Below are 27,944 nucleotides of genomic sequence, written 5' to 3'. Positions count from 1 at the left end.
TATAGGCGGTACCTTGCTCAACAGTAGTAATTGTAAGAGGGATCTTGGAGTTCTAGTGGACAACCATTTAAATATGAGCCAGTAGTGTGCAGCAGCTGCCAAAAAAGCCAACACAGTTGTAGGCTGCATCAACAGAGGGATAGAATCAAGATCACATGAAGTGTTAATACCACTTTATAATGCTTTGGTAAGGCCACACTTGGAATACTGCATTCAGTTTTGGTCACCACGATGTACAAAAGATGTGGAGACTCTAGAAAGAGTGCAGAGAAGAGCAGCAAAGATGATTTAGGGGACTGGAGACTAAAACATATGAAGAACGGTTGCAGGAACTGGGTATATCTAGTTTAATAGAAAGAAGGACTAGGGGAGAAATGATAACAGTGTTCCAATATCTCAGGGGTTGCCACAAGAAGAGGGAGTCAAACTATTTTCCAAGGCACCCGAGGGTAGAACAAGAAGCAATTGGTGGAAACTAATCAAGGAGAGAAGCAACTTAGAACTGAGGAGAAACTTCCTGACAGTTAGAACAATTAATCAGTGGAACAGCTTGCCTCCAGAAGTTGTGAATGCCCCAATACTGGAAGTCTTTAAGAAGATGTTGGATAGCCATTTGTCTGAAACGGTATAGGGTTCCCTGCTAGGCAGGGGATTGGACTAGAAGACCTCCAAGGTCCTTTCCAGCTCTGGTATTGTATTGTATTGTATTGTATTGTATTGTATTGTATGTATCTGAACATCACTATCATGTCTCCTTTTCTCCTTGCTGATGATTTTGGTTGTTCCTTATCCTTCTTCTCCCTCCTTGTTTTGCATATACTAGAAAAAACCTTTTTAAAACATCATTGTAGCAGCAAATACAAAACCCATTTCCTGCAGTAATAATTAGTCATACTGTTATGATTACAAATTCATGCTTCTATGATTCTGGTTTGTCGGTGTCTCAAAAATGCACCCTTCAAAACTGAAGAAAAACATCCGATGAGACACAAAGCCGAGACTGTGCAGAATTGTTTTCTGAGGTGGTGAAACACATGCAAAATTAAAAACACATATGTAGGAAGTGCAAGAGTATTCTGACTATCATAAATAGTGCTTTGCTTCTTATTCTCAGCCTTCAGCATTTCTTATCCTCAGCCTTCAGTGCATTCAATTCAAATCCACCTATCATGATGTTGAAAGCATAATGGCCCCACCCTATGATTTCTATGGAAGCAAAAGTCTGCACTGTATAGGTAAAGGTTCCCCTGCACATGTGTTTTAGTCGTTTCTGGCTCTAGGGGGTGGTGCTCATCTCCGTTTCCAAGCCAAAGAGCCAGTGCTGTCCAAGGATGTCTCCGTGGTCATGTGGTTGGCATGAGCCAAAGGCGCACAGAGTGCTGTTACCATCTCACCAAAGTGGCCCCCATTTTTCTACTTGCATTTTTACGTACTTTTGAACTGCTAGGTTGGCAGAAGCTGAGCAAGTAATGGGAGCTCACTCAATTACATGGCACTAGGGATTCGAACCACTGAATTGCCGACCTTCTGATCGACAAGCTCAGCATCTTAGCCACTGAGCCACCATGTCCCTTATACATAGAGCCACCACTGCATTGTATACATGGAGGCATTTAAACCACCTGGAATAGAAGGCTATTTTCTACCATTTCTATACTCATTTTAGCTGAAATAAAGCTTTCACTTCTTTCTTTCTCTTTTTTCTTGCAATAAACATTTTAGAAAAGAATAAATGAAATGTCCATCAGTGTATTGGATGGGCTGTGTTAAGCTATCACTCCCAAACTGTTTAATTTGCTTTCAAGTTTTCATTTTGTGTTCCCTGAAGGCAAGACAATACCTTTGTCCAAAAGATCCCCCATTTATTATAATGTTCCCTATATCATATTGTTGAACAGGGCAGAATAAAACATGTGGACTTTGAAAAATAACATCTTATATCAAAGTCTGTCACTCTCTCTCTCAACCCAACTAACCTCACAGGGGTAGTATTGTGGGCAAAATAGGAGGAGGATGGCGTGTTTGATATGTTCATTATCTTAAGTCATTTGTAAGAATAATAAAGGCTGGATATAAATTTAATAAACAAATACTGAAATATGAAGTGGAGATTTTCTCTGAATTTCTCCAGAATGATATGACATCTTCTCTTGGGGTTAATTGAAGCATTGAAAGTGATTGAACCAATGTACTGGAGATAATCAATGAAAGGCAATAAACATACCCTTTGGATACCTCATAATAAAATAAATGTGATTGATAAATAGATGATAGATGGATGGATGGATGGATGGGTGGATGGGTGGATGGGTGGATGGGTGGATGGATGAATGGATGGATGGATAGATGATAGATAGATAGATAGATAGATAGATAGATAGATAGATAGATAGATAGATAGATAATAGATAGAATGGATGTTACTTCAGTAAAGAGCAGTGAACCTCATATCTTGATTGGTTCTACTCACAATTCTGAGATGCTGTTGAATACTTTTTGTTTTTAATACAATACAAGTATAATACAATACAATAGCAGAGTTGGAAGGGATCTTGGAGGCCTTCTAGTCCAACCCCCTGCCTAGGCAGGAAACCCTATACAGTTTCAGACAAATGGCTATCCAACATTTTCTTAAAGACTTCCAGTGTTGGGGCATTCACAACTTCTGGAGGCAAGCTGTTCCACTGATTAATTGTTCTAACTGTCAGGAAATTTCTCCTCAGTTCTAAGTTGCTTCTCTCCTTGATTAGTTTCCACCCATTGCTTCTTGTTCTACCCTCAGGTGCCTTGGAGAATAGTTTGACTCCCTCTTCTTTGTGGCTACCCCTGAGATATTGGAACACTGCTATCACATCTCCCCTAGTCCTTCTTTGTATTAAACTAGACATACCCAGTTCCTGCAACTGTTCTTCATATGTTTTAGTCTCCAGTCCCCTAGCCATCTTTATTGCTCTTCTCTGCACTCTTTCTAGAGTCTCCACATCTTTTGTACATCGTGGTGACCAAAACTGAATGCAGTATTCCAAGTGTGGCCTTACCAAGGCATTATAAAGTGGTATTAACACTTTATAATGCCTTGGTAAGGCCACACTTTTATGCCCTGATTATTCCCACAGTAAATTGGATGCATAGATAATGGTATGTAGACCTTGCACAATGATGATGAGAAGAGGAGGAATTCTGGCTAGAAAAAAAGGAATAACTTTTAAGGAATTACTATGCACATACAAAAATATTCCAGATTCATTAGGAAGTAGTACAAAAGACTAATGCATAACATTATCTATGTATTGAGGTGACTTTGCATACTTTGATATCTTGGACGACAGTTTAATTATTGGTCATTCACTTGGATAATTAAGAACTATTCTGTACCCTGAATATTTTGCACGTTTTATTTTTAGAAAATGGGGCAAACAGCTGGGACATTAAATTATTATTGGCCTATTCTATATTAACAGAATTAGTTGAAAATCAGACTAAAAGTTATAAATGAGCAAAATAATCCACACCACTTCAAACTGGAACACAGGAATCAGGCTTTTAAATATCATGTATAATAAAAAATCTTGTAGAACAAGAAAACTACAAAAGAAAGAAGTGATTTGGTGTACAGTACATCTTTATAACTTTAATATGCTAGCTTATTACATGGATTTTTTTTTCTAAAGGCAAACATTTAAAAAATGACATATTATACTTATTCAATTAATATTCGATTGTACCATAAATAGTTGTTGTGGCCATGATTCCCAAAGTTGTTTCATGTGTATCCATGGCAGTTGTGGGATTCAAATTATTTTTACTAACAGTTCTGTGGGTGTGGCTTAGTGGGCGTGGTCTGGCTGTGTGGGTGTGGCTTGGTGGGCATGGCAGGGGAAGGATACTGTAAAATCTCCATTCCCTCCCCACTCTAGGGGAAGGTTACTGCAAAATCCCCATTTCCTCCTGATCAGCTGGGACTCGGGAGGAAGATAATAGATGGGGGCCGGGCCAGTCAGAGGTGATATTTACCGGTTCTCTGCACTATGCAAAATTTCTGCTAGCAGTTCTCCAGAGCTGGTCAGAACCTGCTGAATACCACCTCTGATCCATGATTTACAAATCCTATGAAAATGTGATGGTTATATTTATTTTATTTATTTATATCCCACCTTTTATTATTATTTTTATACATAGCTCAAGGTAGTGAACATATCCACCACAACCTCCTCCTCCTATTTTCTCCACAATAACAACCCTGTGAGGCAGGTTGGATTGAGAAAAAGTGACTGGCCCAAAGTCACCTCAATGGCTTACATGGCTAAGGTGGGACTACAACTGAAAGTGCCCTGCTTTCTAACCTTGTGCCTTAACCCCTACCATTATTTCAATGTCACATTATATTCCTTCGGTTAAAAAAAAATCATTAGCTAGATAGGTATGCATGCATAAAGAACCACTACTCCCTTTGTTGCATGAGAAACTATTGTGCTATCAGGGGATGTGGTGGCACAAAGATTTAATGATGCTGGAACTGCTGGCCAGAAGCTGTCTGCATTCAGGCGGTTTTAGCCCAGCTTCATGAGAGGGAGTGAGCTCCCAAGACTTGATCCTTAGCATCTGCCCACCGAGCAGTTCCAAAACAGGCAATATTGCAAATAGACAAATGGATACCACTTCACTGGGAAAAAGTACCTAGCTATGTTCATGTGTGTGGAGAGTGGAAGCCAGCACTAGACACAGCCAGGCACGATATCAGGCAAGACTGGTAGAGGGGCCTGGAAGAGCCAGCAACCCAAGAACTGCTAGCTAATTGATGCAAAGCTACTTTGCCCCCTGTGGTGCACCAAGAATTGGAGCACAAGAGCTGAACGGAATAAACTAGAAATCTAGGCTGTCAGGACTGCATAGTGTTTAGCAGGTGTAGAATTCCTTGATGTTGTATGCCATACGCTAAATACATAATAAGCAAAAAAAAAAAACACAATAGAATTGAGTGTGTTATGTGACAATTACTTAATCCTTAACTCTGACAATTTCTATCCTCTTTCTCTGCTCTTGGAGAAGAATAAATACAATAATACATGCTATAGTCAGTCCTATGGAGGTAAACCAGATACAAACATACTGTAGACTCCAAATAGACTTGAAACTCCTTGTATTCAGATTGGCTTCAGTGACAGAGTTTTACAAGTCTCAGGGTGCTTCCTTTCCTTCTTCTTTTCTCTTTAGGTGAATTTTTGTCAGCCCAGAGAGGGAACTTGATGAACTAATTCTATTTTATTGTAAGGTTGAATTAACAGTCGAAAGAACTGTGCAATTGTCCCATTACTACTTTTAATTGCTTGATGCATTAGTGTGGGTTCTTCCTAAATTTCTTTCTCTGTCCTTTAAGCCACTGGGAATCTGTTTGATTCTTTCCTAGGCAGCATTTCTTTCCCTAATTCTCTAAGGTCACACACACATTCCTTATGTGAGGTATCTATCTGAGATACCTTTGGACCTCTTCACACTCATCTAGGCTTCTGCAATGTTTATCTGTTTGTTGCCTTAGTAACAATCATCCCACTCTCATCAAAGCCATCCTCTTTACTCTCTACAGATGTCATAACTGGGGTTGCTGAGGGAATCTTACTGTGTTCCCCTTTCAGTCCCCACTTTTCAACAATCTCTGCCTACAAGATGCTTAAAAACTCACCTTGTGCCAAGAAGATGACAATGGAACCCATCTAAGATGCTGTCTTAGTCAGGGAAATGAGGACAGTCAAATTACTTGGCAAAAAAAGTATCATAAAAAGGAGAAAATTTTTTAAATCCCAAATAAAACAAGTCTCTTTGTAGTTACTGTACATCTAAGCCCTTTGTGTTAATTGTGTCCTTTGTGGAGGGTGGAGAGTTTGCACAATTTGTTTATCCTCCACTAAGAACCAGTTGAGGGTATATAGTGACCCATTTATTATACAGTAAGAGTATTTTATCTCCGATGAACCTTGGAAAAATCATAGAATATTTGCCATTTTTTCACCTTTTTCAATTTCTCATTAATACCTTACTGATTATCTATTTTTCTCATAAACTCTGCTCTAGCACTTGAAACTGGATATAGAACAATGCTGCATATATCATAGGTTTCCAAGGGGTCATTTAGACCATCAATTCTAATCCCCTTTGCTGTACAGGAAGCTAAATTAAAGAATCCACAAAAGAGAGCTGTCAAGCTTCTGCTTAAAATACAATCAATGATGGGGAACCCACCACTTCTCTGGCTAATTGGTTTCTACTCACAGATGGCTTTAACAGTTAGGAGGTGTTTCCTTTCATTCAATCAGAATGGATCTTATTGCAATTTAAATCCATTCTTCCGTGCCCTGCCTCTTGGAAGGATAGGGAACAAGCTTTAGTTGGGATTGCTTTCATATCCCCCCCCTCAGAATTTTCTTCTCGAGGCTAAATATTCCCAGCTCCTTCAATCTTTCTTTGTATCACTTAGCTTTAAGTCCTCATATTGCCCTTTTCTGACTCTGTTCCATTTTTATCAGTCAAAAATTTAAAGTTCAGAGCTGAGTCCTGGAAACAAAACATAATATTAATTAATACAGAATATAGCAGAGATATTATTCCCCCTGATTTGGAAACTGCTTTTTATTGCTGCAGCTTAAAATTACAGCTGTCTTTTCTAAAATCTTCATAGACTAATGATTCATATTCATTTGGTAATCAACTATCATTCTAAGTACTTTTTTCACAAATATTGTTACCAAAACCAAACCAAACCTGTTGTGAAGTGCAAACATCCAAATCCATAAGTACAGAGTTCAAGTTAACTATTTTATTATGTTCTACCTATAATGCAGGAATCTCCCCAGCCTATACTTGAATAATTTGATAAGTTTCCAAGGAACGTGGTGGAGGGAAGGAGGTTGTACATAGCTCAGGTAGAATATTGTGGCCCTCGCTGAATACCTTATGGCAATTAGATGAGAAAATATTGATTATCATTTTCTGTATTCCTGTTTTTAAAACAGTTATTGACCCATTTACTCATATTACATATACATTTGTAGAATAAGTTTCACTTGTATTTGCTTGAAGTTGAGATATAGGTAATATAGGGATGTCTGAGACTGTGAGGACAGCTATACTCTCCATTAAAACATTAGTATAATTTTCTTTTAGATCTCAGTGGATGTCAGGAAAGAAAAAAATAGGCTCAGCATGCATAATCTTTTATTATTTAATTTTGAATCCTACCATATATTTAGCAGTACAAGATGTTTCTTTATCATGTAAAGGAACCATTGATTTTTCCTCGTCATACCGTATTGTACTGGCAGGGTTTGGATACCCTGCTAAGTCATGAAATGTCTGTGAGTTAGCATGTTTTGCAGTGGCTATGGGTTATAAAGCATTGTGGATTATAAAACATTGTGACTTTGTCTGATATATGATCCCATTCGGTTGTTTATTCCATTAAACCTATCTGAATGCAATGTTTAAACCCCTCACTGCTTCACTGCAATCAAAATATATTCATATTCAATTTCTCACTCAGCCAAGCATTGCAACCCTTGATATAAATTTTCAAATTAGCCAATATTCAAGTGAGAGGGGGGTTGTCATGAACTTAAATAACTTTACCTGAGATACAATATTGATGTAGTTCTTCGCCCAGACAATCTACTGTAACTCGGCCTTTCCCAATATGAAGCATTGCAATTGTTTTGGACTGTAATTTCCATACACTTGGCTATAATGGTTGGTCTAATAGAAGTTGTGCTCCACTATACCTGAAAAGGGGGGGGGAGGGGACTAATTTAAAATATTCTACAGATGGATTGAATTGCTGTGAAATAGCGTAAATGACATATATCATTAAGACTGTTTTCATAAAAGTGTCTTCTTCAAATAGAGTACATAATTGCTTTCATTTGTATTATCTATAAGGCATTGTTCCTTAATAAATTATCAAGCCTTACATAGCTGGCAAACATGTGAAGAAATATGACATATTTTTTCAGAAGGACAACTTTAATGCTAGTTGGAATAAAAATATAATTTGAAAACCATAAAATTATTAGGCAGACTTACAATAATCCAATTAACATGGAGTCTATTTGAAAAGTTTATTTCTTCCATCCCTTACCTCTGATCTAGGATGCTTCTTCTCACCCCGACTGAACAGCTCCACACACACCCTCCTCTCTGATTTTTACAGAATTTCTCAAAAATATAGACAATGTACTGAGTTGTAAGTTGAATAATTCATGAAAACCAAATAATACAGCCTTGACTATTCCAACAAATATAGTTCCAAATGAGAATAAATTGCAGTAGTGAGGTTTCCCCCCCCCCCTTTTCTTAAAAGGTGAAACTCATTAAAGACATTTGTTTGTTTTCAGAAGTTGCAATTGTGCCAATACCAGTAGCTACTGACTGGTTGCACATATTTAAACCAATTTTATTATTTTACTTACTTATTTTTATTTACATTTTAATTGATTGAATACCTGCACTATTTGTTGAGCATTCATTTTACTTAAAATGGGTGGAGCAAGACATTTTGTGATTTCTGAAATCTATACTTTGACTTTCAAAGCAAGAAATCAGAAACAACTATGGGAAACAATTAGAACCCCGGTGCAAGTGGTTTGAATCGGAAACATTCGGTTTTCAAAGTAACCCTTTGAATTAACAAATAAGCCTCAAAAATTAAAATCTGGATTTGATGTGCTGTATACATTTGTGTATCTAAAAAGCAGAGACATCACTCTGCCAACAAAAGTGTGTATAGTCAAGGCTATAGTTTTCCCAGTTGCAATGTATGGCTGTGAAAGTTGGACCATAAGGAAAGTTGAGCACCAAAGAATTGAGGTCTTTGAACTAAGGTGCTGGAGAAGACTCCTGTGAGTCCCTTGGACTGCAAGATGATCAAACCGGTCAGTCCTAGAGGAGATCAACCCTGACTGCTCTTTAGAAGGCCAGATCCTGAAGTTGAAACTCAAAGACTTTGACCACCTAATGAGAAGGAAGGACTCACTGGAGGAGAGCCTAATGCTGGGAAAGATTGAGGGCAAAGGAAGAAAGGGATGACAGAGAATGAGGTGGCTGGATGGAGTCACCAAAGCAGTAGGTGTGAGCTTAAATGGACTCCAGAAGATGGTAGAGGACAGGAAGGCCTGGAGGAACATGGTCCATTGGGTCGCGATGAGTTGGACACGACTTCGCAACTAACAACATACATTTGTGAGAATTCACCACTTTTGGTTGTCCTGTCCTCTTTGTTCTTTGTGAACTTGCAAGATTAGATGGAGATCTTTGTTTTTCTGCATTCAAAAAGGGGAGTTACCAAGTCATCCCCATTTTCTTTGTTTTTGATATTTGTTTTGTATCAGAATGATCAATATCATTTTCAAATGGGCTGAGAGTGTCCCCAGCACTCATGTCTCAAGCACTGGTACCAGGCAATTAAGTGATAATGTTTATTTTCTGCAAGCAGAAAGGCTGTGAGATCTTTTGTTGCTAAGTTGGCCAGTGATCTAAAAGCTTGGGAAACTCAGATAAACAAAATCCAGAATTGCTACGCCAAGCGTATGATCCTTCTTGTCTCTCAGTGGGATGAAATTTCACTCGACTGAGCATTTTCCTTTTGTTATCTGACATTTGGAGGTGAGGGGGTAGGGGGGGGATAAGCAGGACATTAAGTTTAATTCAAGTAAATAAACCATAATTCTTCAACTGTTAGAAATAATTCTTTCTCCCCTTAAAAAAGTATAAAGATCTTTTTAATTATGCTTCCAGAATATGAATGTATTAAAACCTGTCATTTTCGGAAATCAATGTGTGTGTGTGTGTCTTGTTAAATAATGCAACAATTATCTGAAGAAATTATTTATGTTCTTGTTTTCAGTGTTTTCCCATCAAAATAGGAAGGAACTAAGTTAGAAAAATGACAAACTCTACATCAAAGTAGAAGCATAGTTATCAGAAGGTGCTAACTCTTTCCACCTCCTTATTACATAATAATACACTGTAATAAGGAGGTGGGACAGAGTTAGCACCTTATTATTACATTGTGTTAATTCTTGTATCACTTGTGGGATGTTATGGTTCAATATTCACTCTCTATCTCAACCAGGATGTTTTCCAGTTCCTTAGGGTTTACTAATTGAGTAAACAAGCTTATAACAGATGCTTTTTAAACCATAGGGACAATACTTTTGTTAGGTCAACTGACATTTTCCAAAACTGCTACAACTTTTTTAGTATAAGAACTCATAACCATGTAATTTAGGAAAAAAATAGGGAAGAAGAAAAATGTGGCTGATTTTGCAGCCATGTATCAAACTTAGAAGCATACTTGAAAGCAGTAGAGAAAGTCTTCAAAAATACTAATTGAGTCTATATCTGATGAAGTCTGATTGTGATAAAGTCAATCTCAATCATGTTACAAAGTCAAAGCAAAAAGATACACACACAATCATTTCTTCATGAACAATATCCTGTTCAATAATCTATTGCAACTGTACTAATTTACTTCTAATGATCTTTAAGCAAACAATTTATTTTATCTTTTATATTTGCTAAAAGGATTGATTTGAAATTAAGCAATGACCCATTGGAAATTTTGTTGTTGTTAAAATAGGTAGTGGCAAAACTCTTGTCCGATGACAAGATCTACCAAAGAAATGTTAAATATCTTCCTTTAAATGTCTCAGTTTAGTAAGTTAAAATTGTTATAAAAGCAGCAGAAGCCCCTTTGGAGTAGATTTCAGTATCTGTTAAAGGGATCATTAATCAGACTGCAAACACTGGACTCCATGGAGTTCTCAAATGCCAGATGAATGCACTAGATAAATTTTTTAGAATCTAGACACATCTGATCTCCTGCTTTCCCCCTGAGGTCCAGAAACTTCTTATCCTATATTGCAGCCAGGGAAAAGTTTGATTTTCAATTTAAGTGGATTTACATTATTATATCAACTATTTCAGAGGAGGCACTGGGGATAATCTGAGGCCTGACATTTTTTGGGGGAGGGGGGGTAATAATCTTGATCTTCAAGCCTATAGAACTCATCTCTTAAATAGTGAGAAAACTGGTGAATTGTCCAGTTCAAATTAAGTTTCCATAAGAGACCAATTAAAATATATACAGTATATTTATGTTTGTGTGTGTGTGTATGTGTGTGTGTGTGTGTGTTTTCGTAGATTTTCAGGCATGTAGGTATGCTGGTATTGTTGTATTCGGGTATTTTCCCGGGTAAGATTGAGATTGTCTTGGCAATGTTTCGGCGAGGTCCCACTCGCCATCTTCAGGCTGGTGTTTTCTTTTGTGTTGTAAGGACCTGGGTGGTGGGTGAGGTTCGTTTGTTGACTAGGGCTGGTTTCCAGATGTCTGGTAGGCGAGAGGTATCGTCACATTTATTCATGTTGTGGGGGTGTTTCTCTATTCTGATGGCTTCCATAATTATTCTCTTGTTGAAGTGTTCTGTTTTGAAGATTAATTTGGTTCCTTCAAAATCAATTTCATGTCCTGTTGCTTTAAGGTGCTGGAAAAGGGAGGAAGTTTTTTTCTCTTTTTCTGACTGCGTTCTTGTGTTCTGCGATGCGTGCATTTATTCTCCTATTAGTTTGTCCAATGTATGTGGCAGGGGAGATTTTGCATGGTATTTCATAGACTCCTTGGTTTTCTAGCTGGATCTTGTCTTTGGGGTTTCTTAAAATGTTGGCCATTTTTGGTCAGTGCCGAAGGTTGTCTTGATATTGTGTTTGTGGAGAATTTTGCTGATTTTATCTGTGGTGCCTTTGATGTAAGGGAGGAGGGTGATGCAGTTGTCCTGTTCCGTGTCTCAATTCTTGGGGGGTGTCTCCCTTTGGATTGGATTGGTAATTGCTTTTCACAATTACTCAGAAACATATTAATATCCAACGGATTCCAAAGAAAAGCAATTACCAACCTAATCCAAAGGGAGACTCCCCCCAAGAACCGAGACACGGAACAGGACAACGGCATAGCCCTACTCCCTTACAGCAAAGGCACCATGGGTAAAATCAGCAAAATTCAATCTTGCATGGGAAAAGACCCGAATACGCCAAGACCTGCATACCTGTACCCATGAAAATATACCATCTCTCCCTCTCCCTCCCTCCCTCTCTCTCTCTCTCTCTCTCTCTCTATCTCTCTCTCTATCTCTATCTCTATCTCATCTCTATCTATATCTATATATCTATATATCTATATATCTATATATCTATATATCTATATATCTATATATCTATATATCTATATATCTATATATCTATATATCTATATATCTATATATCTATATATCTATATATCTATATATCTATATATCTATATATCTATATATGTTTTCTGAGGTTTTCACGGGTCTTTGTATGTACGTCTTTGGTTGTTCGGGTTTTCTCCCGCATAGAATTGGAAGTATCTTCACGACGTTTCGATGAAGTCTCATTCATCATCTTCAGGCTGGTGCTTCCGGCTTGGTGCTTCCAGGAGCAATGTGAGATCTCAGCCAGTTCCTCTTTTTAACTGCCAGAGGGGGTGTGAGCTGATTGGGTGGGAGCTTGGCTGCATTCTGATTGGGTGGAAGTGTATTCTGATTGGTAGGGGGCTTGGCTGTGCTCTGATTGGATGGGAGTTTGGCTGTGCTCTGATTGGATGGGGGCGTGTTCTGTTTGGGTGGGGGCCTGGTTGTGCTTGTGTTAGTCTGAGTTGCAGAGGGATTTGAGCTGGTGAGCTGCGTTACTGTTGTTTGGCTTCCCGTTTGTAGTCGTGCCACATCTCCGTGGTGAGCATCAGTTTGCTTCATGTATGGATTGGAGGGGTTTAAAGTGGCTAATAATGCAGCTGTTGTCTGGCTTCTGGTTTGTGGTCGGGCCTCTGGTTTGTGGTCATCATCGGTGTGGGTTTGGGCTTGCTTTTTGCGTGGATGTGTGATAGTGACATCCTGTGTGGTTTTCGTGAGTGTGGGTCTGGTATCATTCTTGGTGTTAGGGACTCATTTGTCAGTGAGGGCGGGTTTCCAAATGGCTGTAGGCAGGAGGTATCATCTCGTTTATTCATGCTGTGTGGCCGTTTTTCTATCTCAATAGCTTCTCTGATTATTCTGCTGTTAAAGTGTTCAATTTTGGCAATAGTTCTGGTCTTTTTAAAGTCTATATCATGTCCTGTGGCATTGAGGTGTTGAACCAGGGAAGAAGTTGGTTCCTCCTTTTTGACTGAGTTTTTGTGTTCTTCAATGCGTGCCTTTATTCTTCTGTTGGTTTGTCTGATGTATGTGGTGGGGCAGGTGGTGCATGGGATTTCATATACTCCTTGATTTTCTAACTCTATTTTGTCTTTGGGGTTTCTTAGGATGGTGGATATTTTTCGGTTTGTGTAGAATGCTGTCTTGATGTTGTGTTTGTGGAGGATCTTGCTGATTCTGTCTGTGGTGCCTTTTATGTATGGGAGGAGGGCTTTGCCGTTTTCTTGTTCACTGTCTTGGATTTTAGTGGGGTTTTCTTTTTGGATTAGGTTAGTGATATTGTTTCTTTGGAATCCGAATCTATATATCTATATCTATATCGTATGTATGTATGTATGTATGTATGTATGTATGTATGTCTGTCTGCCTGCCTGCCTGCCTGCCTGCCTGCCTGCCTGCCTGCCTGTCTGTCTGTCTGTCTGTGTGTTGTATTTGTGCTGATAAATAAATAAAGGCCTGGATGGTTTTCTGTGATGAGCCGAAGGACAGAAAGAGGGAGTAGTGAGCTTCCTCCCATATTTGGGCATACCAGGGGTTGTAACACACACACACACACACACACACACACATACAGTAGGAGAATAAATGCACGCAACGCAGAACACAAGAATGCAGTAAGAAAAAAAGAAAAAAAAAACTTCCTCCCTTTTCCAGCACCTTAAAGCAACAGGACAAGAAATTGATTTTGAAGGAACCAAATTAATCTCCAAAACAGAACACTTCAACAAGAGAATAATCATGGAAGCCATCAAAATAGAGAAACACCCCCACAACGTGAATAAATGTGACGATACCTCCCACCTACCAGACATCTGGAAACTAGCCCTAGTCAACAACCGAATACCACCCACCACCCACCACACAGGTTGTTACAACACAACAGAGAACACCAGCCTGAAGTCTGATATATATGTATAGTTACTTACCTTTATATAGCTATGTCACTGTGCTCAGTAGTATATCAAACATAAAATCAAGAAACATAACAACTAAGACAAAAGGACAAAAAATTTCTTAAGAACTTACCTTTTCTTAGGAAGGTACTAAAGCTTTATCTGTACTGCCCAATTATCTTGTCATCAGACAAGGCCAGCAGATTTTCTGGAGGGCAGTAATGGATGACATCACCGTCTATTAATCTGTAAGTCACCCTCAAGTGACCTCACAATGTGTTTCTTCATTCAGTTTTTGAAATATCCTTTTCTATCTTCAAGTGACTGGGGAAAAATAAATGGTATGATTTTGAGATTATTGAAGAAAAATGAAGAAGAGAAGCTGGCTGTTCAAATTAGAAAAATAATAATCAAAGCAACATCAACAACAAAATTTTCTGGATTTCAAACCAGCACCCATGCCTATACCATGTGAAGATTTGAACCACTGTTCTATTTAAGTACAGATAGCTCTTGGTTAGAGACTTCAAATGACATTGGGAACTAACTTCATTAAGCAAAGCAGTCACTAACTAAAACCATGACTGTCTTATGATCTTACTTAAGCTTTCCTGTGCTTTACAGTCCTGTGAAGGTCATAAAGCAGGCATTGGTCACAAAGTTATTATGAGTAACATGCCACAATTTATAAGTATACAGCAATCAAATTGACAAATAAAAGAGCTGATGACAGTGTGTGATATCAGCTGTATTTTAGTAGATATGAAATGGGATAATATTCCAATGAATATGTAGAACAGCATTATGTTCTGATCAAAAAAGTTTACAAAGAAGTTTTCATTTAGGAAAATATTCACCCGAGGTTTATATACTAGATATGGTGGCTTTAAAAAGAGAATTAAGGAAAGTTGCTTTAAAAACTTGTACCTTTAAGCGGACGTTCTGAACAATAAATGAATTTTCGGCAGTTAAAAAATGGGAAAATAAAATGTATGTTTTTTTCATAATGAGGATGATTCATTTACTCCTATTATCAAGTATCCCAGTAGTGTACTATCCGTTGGTCATTATTAACTGTATTCCTTGATTTGATGGATCAAAATTGTTCTTCCTAAATTCTGGAGATTAGGTTATTTATTATATGAAATTAATTCATCTTGTTCTGACATGTAGTGAATCTTATGTTCTACAAGACTGAATATATTGAAATGAAAGGCAGCCTTTTCATAAAGCAATTACCATATTCTCTGTGTTACCTGGTCATTTTATTTGACTCTTTGCCAGTACCTAATTATGACCAAACAAAGCAGTCCCAGTGGTATGTTTTCCTCAGATGATACAAAGCAATTGTAATTTATTCAGGTTTAGGTTATACTTTCCAAATTGCCAGTTTACATCATCCTGGCCCTATAACAAATAATAACCAATTCATAGAGGAATCCACTCAAATGCCTCAGTTTGTTTTTGTTCCAATATTCTTTGTCATGTAAAAGAATGTTCCCACTAAATATTTCATTTCATCTTGTTGTGAATTAAATATCTTACCAGAACGTATTTTCAAATGTAAATAATGATTGTCATTTTCCATTTATCAATAATTCTGTCAGTTTGTTTCATCCTTTCATCAAGCATCATATAAATTTCCCACACATTGATCATACTTTGTTACATGTAATGTTCCACTTAGAATGAGGCATCGGCTCTAATCAGAGGCTATTCTCACAGAAAATATTTTATTTGTATTGATTTATCAGATTTCAGTTGATGTTTGGCAAAGTGCCTTGGATTAAAAACAAGTCTCCAGTCTTCCCATAATGCCCTTTTCTTTGGAAGAAATGTGTGCATGTGTCCCATCCTATATTGTAAATTGCTAGTTATTTGATTTTGGTGTGGAATTGTTGAGAACAAAACAACTGGGCTCCCAGCAACTCTGCAAGAATGCGTTTAGTTCTGAATTGAAGGTGCTATCAAAAAATGGTTTGAACATTCTCAGAGTGTTCCCAGTATCATCAACACAGCTAATTGCCCTGGAAATTATTTAGTTTGAAAAGAAATGTTTGACTTGGACCAGCTGTAGATAAAGCCTTTTGAAATTAGTGGCCTTAAGAAGTTTATTGTTGGAGTGGGAGTGGGAGTGGAAGAAAAATAGTACAAGCAAAGAAGTTTTTCCCCCCCTCTTAGTCCAATTCATGTACAAACCATGCTCCACAGGACTTTAAAGTGATCATCAGTCTGAGGTTACAAATGGGATCAGGATGCAGCATCTCATACTAACAATGAATCCTGTTAAAGATCTAAATTCTGCAGAACTGGGTGTATTGAAACAGTAAGCAGGCTTTTCATATTGCAGTTATCACATTCAGTGTGTTATCTGGCCACGTAAGACCTTCAACCAAACCTTTTGGGTCGAACTAAACATTGGAGACATGTCGTCAGGATTACATTGCCAGTTATGGGAGCTCAGTTTTTATTGAAGAAATCAGTTAATTAGATTTAGTAGTGGTTGTTCAAATTCTCATTTTACTAGAAATAGCCTGCCTCTTGTGGTTGGACCACAGATTTTCTACAGTGCAGATTATGTAGACTGCAGTAGAGCCTGTAAGCAGTGGTGGGATTCAAATAATTTAACAACCAGTTCTCTGCCCTAATGATTTCTTCCAACAACCAGTTCAGCAAACTGCTCAGAAACTTAGCAACCAGTTCTCCCGAAGTGGTGTGAACTGGCTGAATTCCACCACTGCCTGTAAGAGTTGGTTCCTTCCTGGAAACCTTCTAGATCTGTGAACTGTATATTCAGTCCAATTCACTCACATACCATAGAATCTTATTTCTGGCCAAGTTTAATGTTCTGTCTTCAGCAATGTAGGATGAGAGATTTCATAAAATCACATTTCATGAGAAAAATTGTCCTAATGGCCATCATGAACCCAAAACCTTATAACACATATTTCTTCACTGGCATTTTTGTGAGAATGTATGTGCTGGCATGCTATGCTACCTTCTAGCAGAGATTAAGCTTTCAATAGGGGAGAGATGGTTTGTTTTCTAGGCTGAGACCAGAACCCTGGCATTATGAACAAAATTGCCAAGTTCTTATCAGCAGCTATTGCCATAAGATGGCTTAAGGCAGAGGTGTCAAACTCTATTTCATTGAGGGCCACATCAGGGTTGTGTTTGACCTCAGGGGGCTGGGCTGGACATGGCCAGGGTGGGCATGCTCAGCTTGACATCACTTATGTCTGGGGCACCTGTGGTGGCCCAAGCCCTCTGCCAGCAAAAACGCACTCCTGAGCTCCATTTTTGATGGCAGAAGATTGCAGGAGACTGCCGCAGCTGAAAACAGAGCTTGGAAGCCCACTTTAGCTGGCAGAGGCACCATGAGCTGGTCCTTTGCTCTTTCCAGGGCAGCTCTGTGGCCAGATCTAAGCACCCCATGGGCTGGATCTGGCCCCTGGGCCTTGAGTTTGACATCCCTTGTTTAAGGTATCCAAACCCTAGAATAGACCCAGGCATTTTACAGTCCCTTGGCCACAACCATTTGGTTATTCCTCTCCAGCCCATGTGAGGTGAATTGGAAATTAGAAATCAAATGTAAATAAGTGTATACCATGTATGCAGTACAACTTCAATTGCTTTTATTTTGAAGATGACTGCCTGCCCCACCCCCCAAATTTATGGATGCATGCATGCCTATACATTTTCACATTGATTCAGCCCTCCACAACATTCTCAGTTTCTCATGTAGCTCCTTGGAATAATTAATTGTCCAGAACTGCCCTAGAATCATATCATAAAGAAGTCCTTTTATTCATTCTTCTACATGCTGTTTTTACTTTATCTATTTTGTTTTGTTCTGTTTTATTTTGTTCTGTTTTGTTTCCTTCTTATATGTGTAAATGTGAACTGGAGATCAAGTTTTAGAATTCTGATTCAATTTTGGCTAATTTGTACACCCCTAATATATATTCAGTTATAAATCCTAAAGATTCTTTTCATTTTTATTTTTTCGTTGTGATGATGGCAATTTTTTACCAAGCAGCTGAATGTGAAAACAGTTTGAATATCATATGTTGTATTTTCCCCTTTTTGTTCTTATTACTTTCCAGGGGAATGTGACATTTTCCTGTTCAGAACCGCCAATCACTCCCATCACTTTTGAGAGCTCCAATAGCAGTTACTTACTGTTACCCGGCACTCCTCAGATTGATGGCTTATCTGTCAGCTTCCAGTTTAGAACGTGGAACAAGGATGGACTTCTTCTGTCTACTGAATTGTCAGAGAATTCTGGCTCACTCTTGTTGTATCTCCACCATGGCAGGCTGATCCTCAACATCCAAAAAGGAACAGAGAGATACGTGGGCATCAGTGCAGGTATCAATATTTAACAGATGTATATTTCCTTCTCACTTTTGTTCTTGTTGTTAAATAAGGGTCCTAGTCCATAACACAGAATTGAGATCCTTTGTTTCAAGGAGGGAAGCCAATCCTCAAATGGTCATTTGTTAATGCAAGCATAATATATGGTCTGTCGTGTATTATAAAACTCTAATTTCCATTGATCTAATTTGCAGACTCAATGTAGATGGATGATAAAAATTGAGCTGCTGTGTTTCTATGACTAGACATTCGCTTTCCTGCTTAGCATTTCTCTCCTTTCTAATGGAAAGGATTGCTTGTATGTACACTGAGAGTTTATGCACTGGCAATTCCTTGTGTGTCCAATCACACTTGGCCAATATAGAATTCTATTCTATTCTATTCTATTCTATTCTATCCCATCCCATCCCATCCCATCCCATTTTTTAAACAATTTCCTGCATTGTAGTTGATAGTATAACAAATCCTTAGTTTGACATTATTCTGGGATACCAAGATGACATTTCAAAAGACATCTGGCAGCAAACCCTCATTATATACGCAGTGCTCAATTGTTGAATTCCTAAAGAAAAGCCTATCATTCAGTTGAAGAAGCATGAGCATATGTATACGCAAGAGCATCCTGTGACATTTTAAATACATAACCCTTTATAGAATAGGCTTTTCATGGAAGGGCTCAGCTGCCTTAAATATTTTTTTTACAATACATTTATTCTTTACTCCAACTACTTGGCTGAAATGCCAAATGGTGCTAAGTACTTGTTATTATCATTTCTAAATTCCTGTTCTTATCAGATTTAGGCAAGACACAATAGCAAATACTGTATATACACAAGCTATAAATTATGGCTAGAGTAGAAGTTTCATCTAAACTATGAGGAAGGACTGAGGAGCAGACTAATCAAAAACAATAGATTAATATCAGAAATTAGGAAGCCTTTATTCAAGCAAAGTTGAGAAGGAATAAGCAACCGTCTTCCTGAGCTAGAGAATCCAATAGCCAATCAAGGGCCTGGAAATAGTAAATTGCCTGAAACAGGTAGTAAAATGCTCCATTAAGTAATTCATCATGTGAACAAATTAATATAAATTAAATGAATTATAAAATCATAGATGTGGGGTTGGAAATTACCTTGAAGATCATCTAATCCAATCTCCTACTCAGTGAAAGAACTGAATATTATAGCATATTCAACTAATGGGCATTCAATATCTGATGGCCATTAGTGAAGGACAGCCTTCAGTTCTTAAAGCTTTCTTTTCAACTATGAGCATCTCTTATAGTTTGATTTTTTTTTTCTAATTACCAACTAACATCGACATCTTGTGATTTGAACCCATTCTTGCTTTCACTGCCCCTGCCCCCTCCATCATCTGGAAGAACTCCACAATTCTATGTAATCCTTCTTCAGACACTTGAAGACTGCCAAGCTAAATGTACCCAACAGCTTCAAATGTAGCTCCTTAGCCCTTTCTTTCTCAACTACAGTGCTCAGAACAGATACAGTATTTTTAGGGTAATTTAACTAAAATATAGCACATATTATATCACTATATAAGTAGGAGACCCTATACCATTTCAGACAGTCCAGTCTTAAAAACCCTGTTCAGCTTATGATCACTAAGACATCCAGATTCTTCTCTCAAGTCCCCCATTTATACTAGTGCCGTTGGTATTTCTTACCCAAATGAAGACATCTGTGTTTGTCTTGGCTAAAATCGAATTACTACAAGTGTGAACATAACACCTACTCAGGAAACACTCTCTGGAGCACATTGTGTAGCCTTCTCCCCGAGCTCCACAGTGACTTCATTGATGAGTATCCAGCAGCACTTTAAACTCACAAAAATGCCTCTCAATTTAGATCTTAAAACACTTCCTGGGAAATAAGCTTAATTAAAAACAATGAGATTCCCATGGAAATGTGCAAGGATATCATTTCATGGCCAACACGATGCAGCTGAGAATTAAATCAGATGGTTTCTTGAGATCAGATGCTACAAAGGTCCATGATAATCACAATGTAAGGCAAAATACACCCCACTCTGAAGCTTTAACATTTTTATGTGATCTACATAATTGGTCACTTCCATGTAATATCAGAGTTCTGTCAGCAATGAGAATGCTTATAATCAGATGAACAACACACACACACACACACACACTTATCCTATAGAAAACATGTCTGTTCAGGATGGTTCTTATTTACAAATTAAAAAACATGGGAAGTCCTTGTCCACATTAAATATCCACAACCAGAGCTTTCTGGATTTGAGATTGCTTATACCCTCTCAATTGGGGTGATTAGGCAAGTTGGCATATATAGCAACTTCATGAGTGCCTGTGGTCTTCAGGCCATGCTGTGTTTATGTGAAACATTCCGCTACTGGTTATTGCCCACTGAATGGTTTTATTGCTCCTTGGAAGGATCAGAATGATTCACAGACATTGTCTCTTCCTTCTGGTCCTGATGTGAATGGTTGATCAGCTTTATACTTCTTTGTTTCTTAGGCAACAATCTATATGATGGCCTGTGGCACTCAGTTAACATCAATGCCAGAAGACATCGCATCACCTTAACTCTTGATAACGATGTAGCGTCGGCTGTTCATGCTACCACTGTTTCACAGATTTATTCAGGGCATAGCTATTATTTTGGAGGTAAGCTGGCTTCCCCTGTAATTGCAATGCACTATTACAGTTACTTACTTGTTTGGAAAAAAAAAAACTATCATTTTTTTAAAGATTATTTTTTATTACTAAGAAATTATATTGCTTCCTGAAAGGTTAAAGGAAAAAAAATATGTATCTATCTGTCTATGTATCTTATTTCTACATTGTTAAACTTTGAGTGGCTTCACAGGTTAAAAACAAAATATATTTTTTTAACAAAATACAAAGCAAAACCTAATCTATAACCAGTTTATTGAGGGAAGCCACCAAAACATAACTCCAATTCACCCACTGCTAAAAGGGGAGGTCCCATCTCCACTCATTTCTGTGTGTGTGTTTGTGTGTATGCACTGATGGCTGCCAGCCAATAAGATAGCAATCTGGCTGCCTGCCATGCTCTAGAGATATACAGACTCAGTCAGAACTTTTTAGAAGCAAAGAGTCCTTTTTACCTATAAAGATGACAAATGTAATGCAGTCAAGGCTTGGAATGGGTTGAGTTCAGGACTCCAATTAACAAACAGCAATTCCAAGGGAAAAGACAAGAAATACAGTGAAGTGGAATCAAGTGTCCCTGACATAACAGCATGATAAGGTAAACACAACAGAGCTGAGGTTTGAAAGGTTGTTCTCAGCTTTTTCTCAAGGGGAGTAAGATCAATAAATCACCCATGCTGATCTCCTTCCAATGCATGTTATTCCTCAGAGTCTGCTTCTTGGCTGATATATCTGGTCTGTGCAGCTCAGTCCTCTATCTTCAGATCCTTAAGACCTGCTTTGGCTTGGGGTTAGATGGATGCACCTCAGAATCTGAGAAGTTTCAGTGGGTGCAGGCAGGAATCCAGAGCCTTGCTGAATCTATCTCAGCTGGAGCGGAGACTAGGCTACAACCTAACTGGGATTATCTCCTCTAGAGTGTTATCTCTAGAAGGTCATGGATCTTTTCATCATCCCAAAATAGTCCAGCAGAGCCTTAATGCTGTACCCATTTACTTTTAAGCTTAAAGTCACAATTAAGTTTTCAAAGATCATTCATAGGTAAGCAAGCTGGGGGCCATATGGCTCTCCTGGTGGGAAGGAATATACTTAAAGGCCTGTGCTACAACACAAAAGGCCTACCTTCTGGGTTTCATCAGGTTATACTCTTTAACTGATGGGATCTGGAGTGACTAGGATGGCTAGAATCTATAGGAGAGAGGAAATCTATAGGAGAGAGGAAATCCTTTAAGTGTGCAGATCCTATTTCATGTAGGACATAAATATTGGGGGGCTTCAAGCATTAAAAACAATAGCAATATAAAGAGAATCCAAAATATGTCAAAACCCCCGCCCTATGAAATAGAAATAGTTAAAATGAACTTTGGGGATCCATCTCTCCTGCAGATCTCCAAGTTTCATCAGTTTTGTAATGACAAGAGCAATGTTGTTAATGCTTGAATGAAAGTATATTTAATTTTGTATTTTCAAGCCTACATAGTTATCATGTATCATTGTGTGTGATTAAACTTAATTACGAGTCAAACTTTGCTTAAAATGTGGTTGCTATTTTTTAAAAAATGGGGAAACCTTAGGGAAAATTTATGCATTCTTGAAGATAATGTACAAAATTCATTGTGTTAGGGAAATTGTTTACAAAAACTTACATTACACAAAATTACAAAGTAAAATGCATGCCTGGGGGAAATGTGCACCAAATGCCTACCAATCAGCACAAGAAAGTTCTTTTGATCTGAAGAAATAAATGTGATAAAGTCATAAAACTGAAGAAATATGGGAGAAAAATAGGCTGGTGTGCATATGTGTGCGAAAGAGGAAAGGGAAGGGATTAACATACAGTTAATCACTATATCTCTCATAACCTCACTTTTTGTTAGCCAAGGACTTTCATTTCTGGCCAATACTTTTTCTTGGCTGAGAAAAAGTAAGGTTGTGTCTCTTTAGCCAATTTCATTTCAAGAGCTTTATGCGGACAGTCTTTGAAAGACTCTTAGGTTGAACAACATCAATAAGAAATAACTTTTTTCTCTAAGTCTTCCTTCTTTCAGAAGGATTCTGATAAGGTTTTCACTGGTATTTTCCAATCATCCCTTTCCCCTGAAAGACTTTATGAATCTACCCGGTGCTTTTAAAAGCAGGTACCATTCAATGATGTGTTGTCTGTATTGGTTAGCAGCCGCAAAGCATGGCCACTTGAGAATCAAAGATTTTGCATGCATTAAGATAGGTATATCAGATGTTGCATGCATTAAGATATACATATATCAGTCGCGGAGGTCTGAGCTAGGAGGTGTCAGCCTTTAAGGTACACCAGAATAAGAAACCAAAGCCAAGCAGGCTAATATTACTTACATCACAAGTTTACATAACAGAATCTTGTAGATCTGAATGTGCTTCTTCCCTCTCTTTATTTTCATTAAAACCAGAGAGGGTCAAGTTGAAATCCTTTCTAAAATTATATCTTTGGATTCAGGTTGTTTTCATCTGACCATTGTCTGTGTAGCAGCTTTTTCTCCCCCTATAAGGGGTACAGGCCATTTCCTCTACCCTGTATATACTATAGGACCAATGACACAAGCAGTGGTTAACTCCTCTTTCCTATTTGCCACTTGCATCCATTCTGATCAACACAGCTTACATATTCCACAGTGACTATTTTTCACAAAGGAAGAACCTTACATCCAGCTGCTAATAGTCTTTAGTGTGCAGCAGCAGAACAGTGAAGAGCCTTCAAGTGGCACTCTGTAGCACTATAAACTTATTTTTTTTTTCATTTCCATCACCACCTATTCTTCAGGCTGCTTTATAGATTGATAACACAGACAGCATCCAACAAATATGCCATGGTTCAAGAAACTTTTTATTTTAGCTGTTAACTTTTCTATCATGTTTTGGCTAATATATTAAAGCACCCAGATCCACATCACAAATGAGTATTTTTATCTAAAGTTGCTAATATGGAAGCATTTGAATGGTACTTAGATTTCAAATTTTGGAACGTTCTAACATTACAATAACTGATGCTACAATATAAATTCAGACATATTTATTATTTTTCATACATTTCTTCAACTCATGATCATTGACTTTTAGACACTGTTTAAAAACAAACCAGTAGACTTTAGTTATACCAAAGGACCAGTTTTTGTTTACTTTAATCCATATATCCATTCAGAGGAGCAGGAGTAAGTGGCAAAATAACAGACAAAGCATCCTATTGAATATTGAAATGAAAAGGGATACTTTATAGCGAACTATACATTTTGGTACATTTTCTATTCTCTAACAATATTTGTGTGAGATTTGTACACTGATATAAGCCTCTATCAGAGCAGATTGTAAACAGTTATTTATTTGGAAGTAAATATCTGATCCCCAAACACCATGAGCTATGTTACAATCTTTTTAGTATGGCTTCATTTACTGGATTAATTTATATTTGGGAAAATAAGTTAATTTCCATCAGACTTTCTCCTAATTTTATTCCCATATCAACAGCCTGACAGGTAGTTTGTAACCAAAAGAGACTGACTAGCCAAGAGTCACTCAGTGACTTCCCATGATTTAGAAATGATTTGATATTCCTATTTCCCGTCACCCCAGCACTGGAAGATACAAAGGCAAAATTGAGCTATTCCATTTACTTCCCTCTTAAATTTTGGAGAAGAGTGAGTAGGTCTCCCTCCCTCCCTCCCGCTCTCTCTCTCACACACATTCACTCTTTCTTTCTTTCTTTCTTTCTTTCTTTCTTTCTTTCTTTCTTTCTTTCTTTCTTTCTTTCTTTCTTTCTTTCTTTCTTTCTTTCTTTCTCTCTCCTCCTCCCATTGCCATATAGAAATTGATTAGGAATTCTTTGCTTTTATTTCAACTTCAGATTCAAGTTTGCTTTGTAGTAATGAAAGACAACTTGGTTTCCAGTTTAAAATGTCTCTGTGTTTTAGATTTTTTAGATATAGAATAGAATAGAATGGAATGGAATAGAATAGAATAGAATTACAGAGTTGGAAGGGTTCTTGGGAGTCTTCTAGTCCAACCCACTGCTTAAGCAGGAAACCCTATAGCATTCCAGACAAATAGTTAATAGTTCTTAAAAACTTCCAGTGTTCCAGCATTTAAAACTTCTGGAGGCAAGTTGTTCCACTGATTAATTGTTCTATCTGTCAGGAATTTTTTCGTTAGTTCTAGGTTGCCCCTCTCCTTGATTAGTTTCCACCCATTGCTTCCTGTCCTACCCTCAGGTACTTTGGAGAATAGCTTGACTCCCACTTCTTTGTGGCAGTATTCCAAGTGTGGCCTTACCAAGGCATCATAAAGTGGTATTAACATTTCAGGTGATCTTGATTCTATCCCTTTGTTTATGCAGCCTAGAACCGTGTTGGCTTTTTTGGCAGCTGCTGCATACTGCTGGCTCAAAATGAAGTTCATATGATTATAATCAGGAAAGATGGTAATAGTGATATCATAATGTAAATGATTCACAAACATTTTGCATTTGGCTCCGTTTAGACCCGTAAAATATGTTTGCAGATTCAAAACCCTGTTCTATTCTCAAATGCAATAATCAGCTGTGGATTTCTGTGGAGTCTTTAAGGTTTGGAATTATGGCTTTGAAAACAGATTACTTCAAATTCTCAATAAGCATTTAACATTGACCATAGCCTTTGCAAGTGCTGAGTTTTGTTGGGTTTTTAATTTTTTTATTTTGTAAAATTTATTCTACAGCTATCCCTTTAACCTCATTTTTGGTAGTATAGTAAAAAGGACAGAAAAAAGTTTGGCACTGTTTAGCACTATTTGCTCAGAGGATTGCTTATATATGTGAAGTTATTTCTTTTAGAACCTGCTCTCAGGGTGCAGTAGTATTATAGAATTCATTTCAGTCTGATCTTTGCACTGCTGATATTTCAAAGAGTTTACTCTATGCTCCCTGATTATATCCAGGGTGCACAATGCTATTGGATGACATTTTCATTTTCCCTCTATGTGTCTCTATCTATCTAAGCATAATGATAGGTTTACTCCAGATACTGATATAGCTTCAAAAGATGTCATAAAGCTAAGTGTAATTCAAACACCATCCTGGTTAAAAAAGATTACATGGGATTTCTAAAGCCAAACTGGTCATGAAGTTGACACTAGAATTGTAGTAATTGTTTCTTTATTGTTGCTCTGGCATAATCTTAAGAGATTGCTAGCTGAGCACCATGGGAGAAAGGGGTTCTGCTTGTTCTGTGACCACTTAGTTGAGCTCACCGAGTCTTATATTATGTCTCCCAGGCTTTACAGCAACTTTAGGTTATATCAAAAATAGATGGTTTTTTAGAATATACTAGACCTATAGTAGACTAGCAGATAGGTATACAGCTAAATTTAGTCACTAGTTGCAAAATAAGGAAGAGGCATTTTAATATATTCTCAGGAAACACTATTGCATTGTAACTTGCAGATATGGTTGTTAGTCTTCTGTTGCTGCTGTCTTCACTGGTAGAATTTATTTCATTTATTAGGTAAGCTATATCAGTCCCCATTTCCCCATTTCCCAACCTGTGATGTTAAGCTCTTTGCCTTTTCTATTTCTTTGTTATGTTTTTCTTTGGTACATCCCACAAATTTATGTTGATATTTGGGTTTTATCATACTTATTACTATGGAATCATATTTTCTATTTTTATATCTTTGTTTTTATCGATTGTTGTGTACAACACAGAGTCTCCTTGGAAAGATGGATATATATGTATGTATGTGTGTGTGTGTGTGTGTGTGTGCATATATATATATATATATATATATATATATATATATATATATATATATATATATATATATATATATATATATATATATTATTATTATTATTATTATTATTATTATTATTATTATTATTATTATTTATTACATTTATAAACCGCTCCCTCTCCCCAAAGGGTTGTATGTATGTATGTATGTATGTATGTATGTATGTATGTATGTATGTATGTATATGCTGGACTTGCTGTCTTTTCCCATGTAAGATTGAGATTGCCTTCGCAACGTTTCGGCGATGTTTTTGGCTTAAAGCGTGGTTGGAGCTGCCGTCTTTCTATAAATCTTGGTGTGTGTGTGTGGAGTGGGGGCTTTGTTTCAGGAAGTGGAATGATTGGTTGTGTGGCTGTATCATGATTGGTAGATTGGTGCTAATTGGTGCTGGCTGTGTGTTCGTTGTTGTTTCATGTTGTAACAGCCTGGCTGGTGGGTGGCGCTCGTTTGTTGATTAGGGCTGGTTTCCAGATGCCTGGTAGGTGGGAGGTATCATCACATTTATTCATGTTCTGGACGTGTTTCTCTATTTCGATAGCTTCCATAATAATTCTCTTGTTAAAGTGTTCAGTTTTGGAGATTAACCTGGTTCCTTCAAAATTAATTTCATGTCCTGTTGCTTTAAGGTGCTGGAAAAGGGAGGAAGTTTTTTTTTCCTTACTGCGTTCTTGTGTTCTGCGATGCGTGCATTTATTCCCCTGTTCGTTTGTCCTATGTATGTTGAAGGGCGGATTTTGCATGGTATTTCGTACACTCCTTGGTTTTCTAGTTGGATTTTATCTCTGGGGTTTCTTAAGATGTTGGCTATTTTTTGGTCAGTGTTGAAGGCTGTCTTGATATGGTGTTTGCGGAGAATTTTGCTGATTTTATCTGTGGTGCCTTTGATGTAAGGGAGGAGGGCAATGCCGTTGTCCTGTTCTGGGTCTCGATTTTTTTTGGGAGTCTCCCTTTGGATTA

The 27,944-nt window shown here is 37.6% G+C and overlaps 1 protein-coding gene across 1 annotated transcript in view; it reads left to right on the top strand.

The window, feature by feature from the left end:
* The window catches only part of CNTNAP5 (contactin associated protein family member 5), a 407,927-nt gene that overhangs the window by 192,073 nt on the left and 187,910 nt on the right, over nt 1–27,944 (top strand). Inside the window, exons 8-9 of the mRNA XM_081943815.1 lie at nt 18,250–18,514; nt 21,033–21,182. Of these exons, the coding sequence (XP_081799941.1) occupies nt 18,250–18,514; nt 21,033–21,182 (415 nt within the window). The remainder of the gene's footprint in view (nt 1–18,249; nt 18,515–21,032; nt 21,183–27,944) is intronic.

The sequence above is a fragment of the Natrix helvetica genome (genome assembly GCF_964273705.1).
Source record: "Natrix helvetica genome assembly, chromosome: 1".
NCBI lineage: Eukaryota > Metazoa > Chordata > Lepidosauria > Squamata > Natricidae > Natrix > Natrix helvetica.
The sequence above is the reverse complement of the archived record's forward strand: the minus strand, read 5'-3'. Positions and strand labels throughout refer to the sequence as shown.